The sequence below is a fragment of the Polyodon spathula genome, chromosome 12, assembly GCF_017654505.1.
Source record: "Polyodon spathula isolate WHYD16114869_AA chromosome 12, ASM1765450v1, whole genome shotgun sequence".
In the NCBI taxonomy this organism is placed as follows: Eukaryota; Metazoa; Chordata; class Actinopteri; order Acipenseriformes; family Polyodontidae; genus Polyodon; species Polyodon spathula.
In genome coordinates, this window is record NC_054545.1 from 12,050,396 (window position 1) to 12,061,665 (window position 11,270).

At 35.6% G+C, this 11,270-nt stretch overlaps 2 protein-coding genes across 2 annotated transcripts; both read right to left on the bottom strand.

Annotated features, from left to right (window-relative positions):
* Positions 1–295: 295 nt before the first annotated feature.
* On the bottom strand, positions 296–8,255 carry LOC121324245 (ataxin-3-like). The gene is made up of 11 exons (XM_041265916.1): positions 8,210–8,255; positions 6,783–6,947; positions 6,459–6,503; positions 6,073–6,158; positions 5,430–5,496; positions 5,145–5,232; positions 4,342–4,477; positions 3,545–3,708; positions 3,284–3,410; positions 2,198–2,310; positions 296–1,871 (listed from the first exon to the last, which is right to left on the bottom strand). The coding sequence occupies exons 1-11, from the start codon at positions 8,231–8,233 to the stop codon at positions 1,768–1,770; spliced, it is 1,119 nt and encodes a 372-aa protein (XP_041121850.1). The 5' UTR covers positions 8,234–8,255; the 3' UTR covers positions 296–1,767.
* Positions 8,256–9,547: 1,292 nt separating this feature from the next.
* LOC121324561 (NADH dehydrogenase [ubiquinone] 1 beta subcomplex subunit 1-like) lies at positions 9,548–10,920 on the bottom strand. Its single transcript, XM_041266609.1, has 2 exons — positions 10,756–10,920; positions 9,548–9,772 (listed from the first exon to the last, which is right to left on the bottom strand). Exons 1-2 carry the CDS (start codon positions 10,893–10,895, stop codon positions 9,736–9,738), a joined length of 177 nt encoding a protein of 58 aa, XP_041122543.1. The 5' UTR covers positions 10,896–10,920; the 3' UTR covers positions 9,548–9,735.
* Between the last annotated feature and the right edge of the window lie 350 nt (positions 10,921–11,270).

The following is an 11,270-nucleotide window of genomic DNA, read 5'->3' on the forward strand; positions in this document are numbered from 1 at the left end:
GTAGCTGTTTTCAGCAAATAAAGCAGGTGGTCCCTATATTTAGAATTCATTATATATATATATATATATATATATATATATATATATATATATATATATATATATTATATATATTTATTACTGATGTGTTTGATTCTCAAACTAAGAGTGACATAACAGTTGTATTGTTTTTAAAAACTTAATCCATTTTGTATACATGTGGGAAAATGGTATGTTTCATTTATGATATATAATATATATATATATATATATATATATATATATATATATATATATATATATATACTGCCCTAGCAAGTTTCTTGTCAATCCTCTGAGCAGTTCTCACTTATAATTGGTCAATAAAATATGCATCATTGATCAAATATGGCAAATTGGTAATTCTACACAACTGAAAGCTGTCACATGGACACGTGTATATTGTTAATACTTTAAAAACATGTCATGCATGCATAAATATGTCAAAAGTGAGTCTCAAAATGAACAGTACAATCCACTTTTATGGTGATATTTTTGCCCTTTTATTTTTACCTAGATAAGCCCTTTGTGATGATTCCATCTCATTTACAGTAGTGTCCCGGGTATAAGGAGCAGTTTGTTTTAATAGACATCCCTAATCTCTCCACATACAGCAAATCCCACTAAAGCTACATTTTCCCAGCATTTCCCTCTTATGCCAAAGCAATTTCAGAAGTTGCGTAATTGCCAGAATCTAATCCTGAAATCACTCAATAATGCATCAGACTTGAGTGACCTATTTTCACATAATTTACAATCCAACCAAAACTTTCATGGCCAAACGAAAACTATACACTTTGGAAATAAAGTGTGCTTTATTCATGGGACAAATAATAAGGGCTTTAGCTGCAGACAAAATTCAGATCACAGTATTAAAAAATGTCAATAACTTAAATATCTATAATACATTATTAAGATATCTGCAGAATCAGAGCAGATGCAAGAATAAAATCCCTCAAAGTGTACACATAATGTGGTGGTCCCAATATGAATGTTAAGTGATAATGAAAATAGAAGGAATAGCAGAAAAAGCAGTATCTTCTGGGTCCTTTGAATTTATACGTACAGTTTTTTTTTTTTTTTTTTTACTATTTCATAATGGAAACTCCAAAACAGTGATCAAAAACTAAATTCAGAAGAATGGTTTTAGGGATCACCTAGAACAATAACATAAGAAAGAAAGAAAAAGGCTTTGTTGTGCAGTGTTAATGAACTCAACAAATGGGGTTAACACATAGCTAAAAGTCATGAAACAAATTAGCATATTTGACCATTAGCATAGTTTACTGCTACCTGCGTTTTAAAAGGAATAAACACTCTCTTTTGGCAAACCTGTTGTTTTCCCAATCATATGGCAGCACAAGGATCTAAAAATATCTTTTTACACTTATTAACATTTAGTGTTAATTTATAGTTATGTGGACCTAAAATTCCTCTGATGGGCTGACCTGTAATCCCAAATCCTCCTAACCTCCCTGTTTAGTTTATATACACTTGCAGAAAGATATGAACTTTTTCTCCAGAGAAGAAAAAAAAAAAAAAGTAAAGGCGCTACAGTAGAAGGCCGTCCTGGAACGTGGAACAACAAGCCACTGCTATAAAAACTGGTCCCTATTATCTTGCAACAAACTACAAACCCAGTCCAGGCTTGCAGCTGCATACCCCTCCCTCTCCCTGACTTGCTCGCTGGGAGAGCAGCTGCTACGATTTGGCTATGGAAAGACAGGCGTTGGAGATAATATCCCAGGCTCATATCGGGTCCTCCATATTCAAGTGACTTGTCTTGGCATCTGCTGTGCAGAGGGATGTGTTTAAGGCAGCCGTTATTGTTTCTTGTTCACTTGGGACCTTGTCTGTGGAACAACATTACGAGGAAGCAATCACTGTCTTGAAAAATTTAATTTCTGGAAATATTTAATTGAAAAGGATAGCTGACAATATACCCTTCAAAAAGCACAATTATGTTATGCTTGCCTGTGGCTCTTTTCTGTCGTTCAAACTTGACTGGGAAACCTGGCTTTACATTCCATGGGGTAAAACTTCAATATTTTCCTGTTCTACACATACTTATTGGAGGACATCTTCAAATCTCAGTTATATAAATATTGGACCTTGAATCAGAAGAACATTTCTAAATTCTAATGACCTGCATCATTTTTCAGCACACTAGTGCTTTTACCTTCCTGCTGTGCCTGGAGCTGGGGCTGGGGCTGGGGCTGGGGCAGGAGATGGGGCTCAGACAGTGGCTGAGGCTGTGGTTGGGAGGTAGGTTGTGCTTGTTGTTGTGACTGTCTGGAATAAAACAAACAAAAGGGGTCCATGGATGAGCTGTGCATCTCTAGTTATTAACTGTACAGTTGTTGAACTGCAAACAGTATGAACTACTCAACAAGCAGGCTGCCTGTCACAAAGACGGTTGCAGTGGGTGACAACAGACCAGAAACAAGAACTGACTCAGAACACAGGTTTTGGAATGGTGAAGGCGCTGATGAGCAGTTTAATAATTAAACAGACAGAAAATAAAAGGTTTGTAACAAAATAGCACACGGCACAGCCAAAATAAATAGACAAACAAAATGAATAGACACTGACAAAACAGGGTGGACAAACGCTACACAAAACAATTGATATTTATAGTTACGCTTCTCTCTCTCTCCCCCATTCTCCACTCCCGAACACACAACCCCGAGCGAGTGAAAACATGCTGCTTTTATGCAGCTGTACCGAGACTCGACTGCTAATCAATCATTCAATTGGAGTTGCGGTACAACTGCACGTGAATTAATAAAGTGCAATTCCCCGTGCTCACATATTACATTTTACTTGCACGTGAAGTGCTGTGCAATCCTCATGCCTAAATACAAATACACACTTTTTACATAGACCCGTTTATAGCCTGTGTACCAATGACTATACACCAACATTTAACACACCACACACAACATATAACAGAAAATACACACAGGGGCGGGCACTTTGTCAGACGGCCGTTGCTTTCTTTTTCTTAAGCAGCAAGTTGTTTTCTGCAATGTTTTTGCTGATTGCTGTTTCAAAGTTGCATGAATGAGTTGTGTTGTTTATTTTTTTTTCTTTCAGAAAATATGCAGACAAACTTAGCACAGGCCAGGCTTCATTCTAGAACACACTAAGTGAATCTCTGAGCACTGAATATAAAAGTTGCCATGTGGAATTGTTTGATTCAAACTAGTATATGGCAGCGCACAAACTCTATCAATGCAAGTACACCGAAAGGATGTCTACTTACTTATCAAAGTAGGCCTGTCTTCTTTTTCGCAGTTCCTCTGCAGTTAAAGTTTCATTCTGGATGGACCTTGAAGAATGTGCAATGCTGCCGTCTCTTGGATCAGGAAGACTACTACCTCCTACAGCACCTAAAACAACACGAAACAGGTGCATTCACTTTCCAATGAGTGATACTGTTGGGTATAATGACGCTGTAGTTCAATGACTACGGTTGGAAAAGGTTAAGGTCACTAGCAAATTGTATGTGTGTGTGTGTGTTTACCCAGCATACTGAGCTGAATGGCTCTGCGCAGGTCAGCCTCTTCATCTTCCACCTCAATGTCCTGTCGACTGAGCGCCAGCGCCTTCCTCAGGTTCTCCTCATCCTCATCTACTGGGCCCGTCTGGAAGCCTGTGCTGATTTCCACAGCACTCTCCATGGGGACACTGCCAGACACAGACGAAAGGGCAGCTGCAAAACCAAGACTCTCATAGTGCCGAAGGGATGTAGAGATTGTATTTAATCTATCTATATTTGTGATGAACAGAATACAAAAATCCCCTTTGAATTTTTTATTTACAAACAGACATGTTAAAGTACAGAACACATAGAGAACATTGTAAAGGGTGCTATAAGATACAGGATGATATCCACACCGTGGGAGGTCAGATTAGGTCTACTGGCTGAGTGGGTGAAAATCAGTTTGTATCTTACCCAGCCCCCTATGCTACATTTGTGATAATATAGTAGGGTCTACTATATATTAGAAATATCCTAAACATAATGAGTGGGACCAGTGCCAATAAAAACAATATAATTTATTTAAAATCTGTTGTTATCACTTCTATAATGTTCAAGATATTTAAAAAACTGAGAGCCTCTTATGATATCATAACCTATTATTAACTATAAATGGGAATTAATTAATATGTCAACTTACCATTGACATATCATTTTAATTGAATGATTGCACAATATTTTATACTTTGTAAGGGGCTTGTTAACAATGGTGAACTTCAGTCCTCAGATAACAGAGAACTGAAAATTGCACATTGTTTCCATCCAAATTTGTCCCTTACCTCTGTCCACTGCTGGACTGAGCTGCCTCCTCTCCAATCAACTTTGGTCTCTGTGTCTGCTCCACCCTCACAATGCCCAGGATCTGGTCTGCTTCACAATCGGGAAGATCTCCTCTGATCACAAATATCGAGTAACCTGGGAAATGGAACAAAAAGAAAGCTTAGAAAAACAATGTATCAGTGTTTACTGGATTTCTTAATGTGTACACTGACTGTCATGGTAATAAATTATTTTGAGAAGACAATCCATTAAAATGTTTACCAAGGTAAAAACATAATAGTGTATTAAATCAGAGAAAGCACAGTTAAATCACAGAGGTGCACAGGTAAGCACGGTAAATCATATATATATCATATATATATATATATATATATATATATATATATATATGCATGGTTAATAGCATAGTTCACAAAATGTGCATAATATTCTTTTTTTTCATTGGATTCTGACATTTCTCTTCACCTAAACAAATACAAACAGAAGGTAATAATCAACAATAATCAAATGCATTTATAACACTTTTTTCTCAAAAGCAAGAAGCAAATGAAAATATGTGCAGGATCTTCAAAAAGGCCTTTAAATACAAACACGCATGCCCATATTTCTTTATTAGTTTGGTGACATATATCATCACAAAACACATTCAAATTTGACTAAAGCACAAGAAAAACATGTGTTACTGGGCAGCTAGCTGTGTCAGATGTGTAGCTGTAAATTTCCCAATAGTGCAGGACAGGATAGGGCAGGGTATGGTCCACACAAGTAATTAACAGTCAGATAGAGCATCTTCTAAGTTTACCTTCTTGTTGTAACTGTGCTAAGAAAAGTGCAAGGTATGTGTCTGAGATGAGTTCTGGACCAGTCAGCAAAGAATTCAAGTTAAACCACTGAAAAGTTAAGAGAAGCGTAGAATTAATATGCATAATTTGATCCAATGATCTAACCACAACACAGTTTAACCGTAACTTATCAACTTCTGTGATATATTTTAGAGAATTAAAAACAGTATACTTTTTAATGAAAAGTTTTTTCAAAACCACAGATTTTTCTATGCTTTTAAAAACAGCACCACACCAGTGATTACCTGTTGTCCAAGTTTTCGAACTGTAAACCAGTGTTCCTTGTAGTTGCATATAAATGCTTTTTCGTTTCTGGATGAAAATAAATGTACGTTATTAGGTTTCCAAATACAGATGTTCTTTTTTTTCAGTTCACAGGAAGCACTGTAAGACTTGTACTGTTTATGGTCAATGCTAACTGAAAATAACACCATCACATAAATCCTACCCCTTGGCACCTTGTGGTTATAACCATTATTACAAATATAGTCCTTCAAGCATCATGGAAGCATGCTTAATGGAATACTTTTTAACTGAATCCTGTTTACAATATGGCTTAAAAACTTCATTGGCCATATGGACTTGTTTGGGATTACTAGGCATTTCAATTTTTACATATGGATGTCTACCGTGTTTGTTCGGCTGTTTCTATGGAAGCTTGTGACCCTTATAACTTCTGAACACTTTGTTGGACTGATCTGAAATTTTGTATACAGGTTCATTATAGTGGGGGAACGAAACAGGCACAGTTGCAGATTTTGATAACAAAGGGTTCCCCCAAAACACCAACCCAACCTCTAAACAGGAATAGATTTATATGCATATTCATCCTTTGGTTAAAACTGTCTCTAAGGTAAAGTTTACTTAAAGATAAAAATGTGTCCTTACACTGCTTCAATCATTAGTCTCTGATACTCAGGGCTGTTGAAGAGAATCAGCTCCAGCCCCCAGACTCCCAAAGCATTGCTTATAACCTGTAAACAGTAAGTTGGCATTAGGCTAAAGAAACAGATAGAACCGACAGACCATCACTATGTTTGCACGATTGATATTCAACTCTTACTAGTAATACCCATTATTCAGAATAAATCATTCTCTAATGTAAACTGTATATTCAGAAGAAAGTCGAAAAAATATAACAGATCAACCAAAAATTACAAGGGTCTTGTGATTCCCCCTGTTGTAAATGCATATATACAGGTTTCAATTCTGTTTGCTTTTAAGTTTAAGATTTTTTATTTTCTTTAATTGTGATCATTAGTTCAAAATCTTACTTGAATAGAAAAGAACCCGCTGTCATCCATGTTTCCAGAAGGCTGCTGTTAAATAACAAACACATATAACTGTCAAACAAAATGCAAAAGGAATACAGACGTATCAACTGCCATATCTGTACTGGCTGTACAGGTGAATTAGTTCAAGTGAACATAAAGACCAGCTTTACAGCATTTTACATTGAAATAGATGCATTTTGTACAGCACATACTGTAGGAACTTTTTTTTAACATATTCAAACTTGTTCATATGCATAGGCTCACAGTAAAACATGCAATGGTTCTAATCTGATTGTTCCATTCTTAGGAATACTGCTCCTGTACCTCTAAGAAGGTCCTATACTCTTGGCTGGTCACTCCTCCCTCTGCCATCCTCATGCGCTCCTCCTCATCGAGCTGGTGTGCTATGGAGGACAGCTCCACAGGGCTGAAGTACTCCCCCTGCAGCAGGTTGTTGAGGCAGTGCTGGGCACATAGAGACCCCTCTTGCTGTAACACACAACAGGTACAACTTAGGACATGACTGTCCAATGCCACTGATAATCAAATGAATTGGGGTTTACTTGTTACATCTTATTTTAATCAAGTAATGTGATCTGTTAAGACCGTCACTATATTAGGCCACTCCTGTGCCAACAGCTGTAGCAGCGATGCTAAGTTTAATCAACATAATAGGGATATAGTAATGCCACAACAAAACTGACCCGTACTTGTGTAAACATCTTGAAGGATTGTGAAATGTGGATATTGGCATACAGCGAGTGATCCTTCTTGTTTTACCATGCCCAATGTTGTTAGGTCTCTACTTCTCACCCAGGGAACCAAAAGCAGTGAGCTATGACACGATTTAATTTTAAAAGTGACAGTGATGCAAGCTATGTACCACGGCTATATACAAACATGGTAAATCACTACAAATTAACAACCTAGCAAACATTCTATGTTGTTCTGTTCGCACTAGCCATCTGTGCACCTTATCAGAGAGCTCCCATTGTCTGAAATGTAGTTTTTTTTAATTCGTCAAATCCGCTTGCAACTACCTAATTCTACTTTCACAGGTAACAACTTAAAACACAGGTATTGTTGCTGTTGACATTTCAAAATGGACTAACAAGGTATTACAAAATTCTTACAATTATAAATCGGTACACCAATACAAAAGACATCCGACATCAATTACCCGTAATTATTAGCCACTGCACAGTTCCAACAGCAGTACTTCCTAATAGAACGTCCTGATAATTTGATGTGCATTCTAGTTTTATGGCAATATGGTAGACCGAAACAAGACACTGAAAAATAATTTACAAACTGCATTTTCATTTCTGACCAAAAAAAGCATCCGATTTTTTTTTTTTTATTTATTTTTTTTTTATGTGATTCGTAACATTAAAATAAATTCGCTGTTATCATTACAATTTCATTTATTTTGGATTTTTGACTGTAAACATTTAGTTTGGATTCTTTTTTTTATATATATATATTCTTGAACTTATTATTTTACTTATATAAAATGGAATTTTATGCAATTTCACACATTACCCTAACGAAGTGTAAAAGACATTGCCACAGTTTTGTCATAACCAGAACATCATAAAGAATAGCGTTCCTAAAGTGTATTTGTTTAGTTGCAAATACATGCCAGACGTTTGAATAACTGCATGGGTTTGTGGTAAAGTGTGTACATTTTAAACATACGTTTCCAACCGCTAAAGTTAAAAACAATGTTTTTAAATGAAGAGCTCGCTTACTTTCTCATGAAAAACAGACTCCATGTTTGATCCTTATGTAAAACAACACACTTTGAACTTTGACTCCATTGGGTCATCTGCATCTAGCCAATCAGCAGTGTGTAGGGGTGTGGTCAAGGTGAACGTAACCCTGGGTGTGAACATTGCCGCAGTTTAGCATTTTTCAATGAGAACATACTGTATTTTTTTTTTTTATTTTAGGATTTTAATGATACAGTATAACATGAATATCATTCTAACCATGTAATGTCCTGCGTAGCAAATATGCTACTTCAATTTCATAGAATCCTACTAAAAGGTTGTATACCATTTGCAACATTTCTGCTATCTCTGCATGGCCGGGATGGTACTGTTTCCAAGGAAGTTTATTTAACATTTAGTCTTTTTCTTTTTTTATTACAGTGGCTTTTATGTACATTATGTGCATCAAATATGATAAAGTGAGAATGAATGTTTACCGTGGTGCAATGTCCCACAAATATGTTCAGTGTTACACTGAAATATGATTCCTTGGTGAATACTTCCTAATTTCTGTGCACGGTTTCATCAGAAATTTTGTCCTACCATTTTGTTTATATCACATAAGGTATTTTTTGCCTCGAGCTTTTCTTCTGTTACTGTTTGCAGCTGCAGTGGGGTAGCCATATAAGCTGTTTTAGCCCAGGGAAGCAAAAGAAAATGTGAGAACTATTTTAAAGGTTTAACACATACTTTTAAAACCTTTGCTTTCATTCACAATCCAATACTAGTCCTAAAAGACTACTTGCAAGTTAATTACAGGGAGTGCAGGTACAATTAAATTTTAAACTTCCTTTTTTTCTGCCCTTCTTTTACATTGTGATTGTAGCCATTGTTAACTGATTCTGAGTCACAGCTTTTGTTTGCATGTTGCCTTTTTGTGTAGCATATAAAAGTATAAGTCTTTAAATGATGTAACATACTCTATTATGTTATAAAACAAGGAACATGCAACTTGGGAGTGCTTAAAAGATATTGAAATTCAAAACATAGTTGTTTGGTTTTGTAAAATAAGCATGCAGCCTTTATAAAAATGACATTACTGGAATAAACACTGTTCCATTATCTTACAGTGCAGAGGAATGTTGTTCAGTACCATGAAAAAGTTGATCAACATTATGTATTTATTTATTTAACCAGAAAATGTACCCATTGAGACCAAGGCCTTGTTTACAAGGGGTTTATAACCCCCTCCCCCCTCCCCCTCCATGATCTACTGCTGCTATCTGTCAAACTAAAATGCTCTGCTACAGGCACTTTTCTCCACCAAAAAACACCACGTGAAGGTAGACTGAAATAATTGGAAAAATAAGACCCAGATTTACACAGAAACTTCTATTTTATTTTGTGTGGTTCATTGCTTCTAGTTAATGAAAAGCAGGTGATATTCAGTACAGCTTTGTCATAGTCAGTACAGCTTTGTCATACAAAGCCAAAACATAAAGAACAACCTAGCATCTTGTATCATCTTGTAAGTAGTCTAGGGTTTAATTTGCTGTTGGAAAGGTTTACTTCCAGGTCACTTCCTCTCCAGGTTTCAGATCCCTAATAAGGTAATAAGAAAAAAGAAATTACAACATATCACAGTTCTATAATCTTAGTTAATAAATAGGAATCTAACCTTTGATAGATTTGGATCAATACCGAAATCCTCTTTACTTAATTAATAATAATAATAATAATAATAATAATAATAATAATATTAATATTATTATTATTATTATATTATTATTATTATTATTATTATTATTTTCTTAACAGACACCATTATCCAGGGTAATTTACAATTGTTACAAAATATCACTTTACAAGTTATCACATTAAAAAATATATATCAATTACACCATATCATAATACAGATAAGAGCAATAATGAAAGTACAGTAAGATCAGATTTAAGTAAGAGCAAAATAAAGGATACATTAAGGTATAAGTTAGACTAAGTTAGACTAAGGTAGCAAGCTAGACTAAGAGTGGTTATAACTTATAGTAAATATTTACTTATATGAGTAAAGTCCAGTAAGAACATGTAGATGTACAAGCTGATGCAAGAAGTGGTACAATTGGCTGCCATATGGTCCAGTATAGTCAAGAATTGAGGTTTACAGATGCTGTCTGAACAGGTGTGTCTTGAGGAGTCTTGCAAGTAGTCTTTTAGGACTGGTATTGGATTGCAATGGAGAGGCACATTATTGTGAATGAAAACAAAGGTTTTAAAAGCATTTGTTACACCTTTAAATTTGATTGTCTGCATCCAATGTATTTTTAGTTTTATTCCTTTTGCCTTTTAATGTAATAATCTATTTCAGTAGTGGTGGTAGTAATAGTACACATGAAAGTTTAACACATTAGTAATCTTAAGATTTTTGTTTGTGATATTTCTGTATTTGCATACTCTGTGTACTGTGTAGGAGTAGCTTTATAAACAGCTGTTTCACAAAATCACATTTAGTACAGATGATGTAACACCGTGCATTTAAAATAGACATTTCATATATTACATCATAATCCCATATCTGAAATATTAACCTTGAGTATAATAAGCTCTTGTTTCTGAAAGATGTGAGTTTCTCATCACTCTTCCTTTCCAAATACATTCCAATAACAAAGCCAAGCGGGACAAGAACGTTGACCCAGTGCTCCCGAAAAACACTGACGAGGTTCACCATCTTGCCTGGGGAACAGAAAAAAAAAGTGAAAAGGTACATCTCGTCCTTTTCCCTTTAGTCTATTGATGCACGCTAGAGAGGTTTCCTATAAAATGTAATCAATACAGACATGTTTTCTTTGGCTCCCTGTGATGTAGTTTACTGGCGACGTTAACCTTTTCGGCATTAATGAGAGAGACTCGAGGCAATGTAGGTGCCTATTAATATGATCGGTTACCATAGCATCAGCAGGTCTGGCCTGTGTAGCAAATCAGACTGGGAACAATATGAACAAAACGAACAAGATCGAACGAACACTGCTGATGAATGTTCTTAGAAACATTATGGACCTTGTCATAAACTGTATGGAAACATAAGATATTTATAATTCACCAC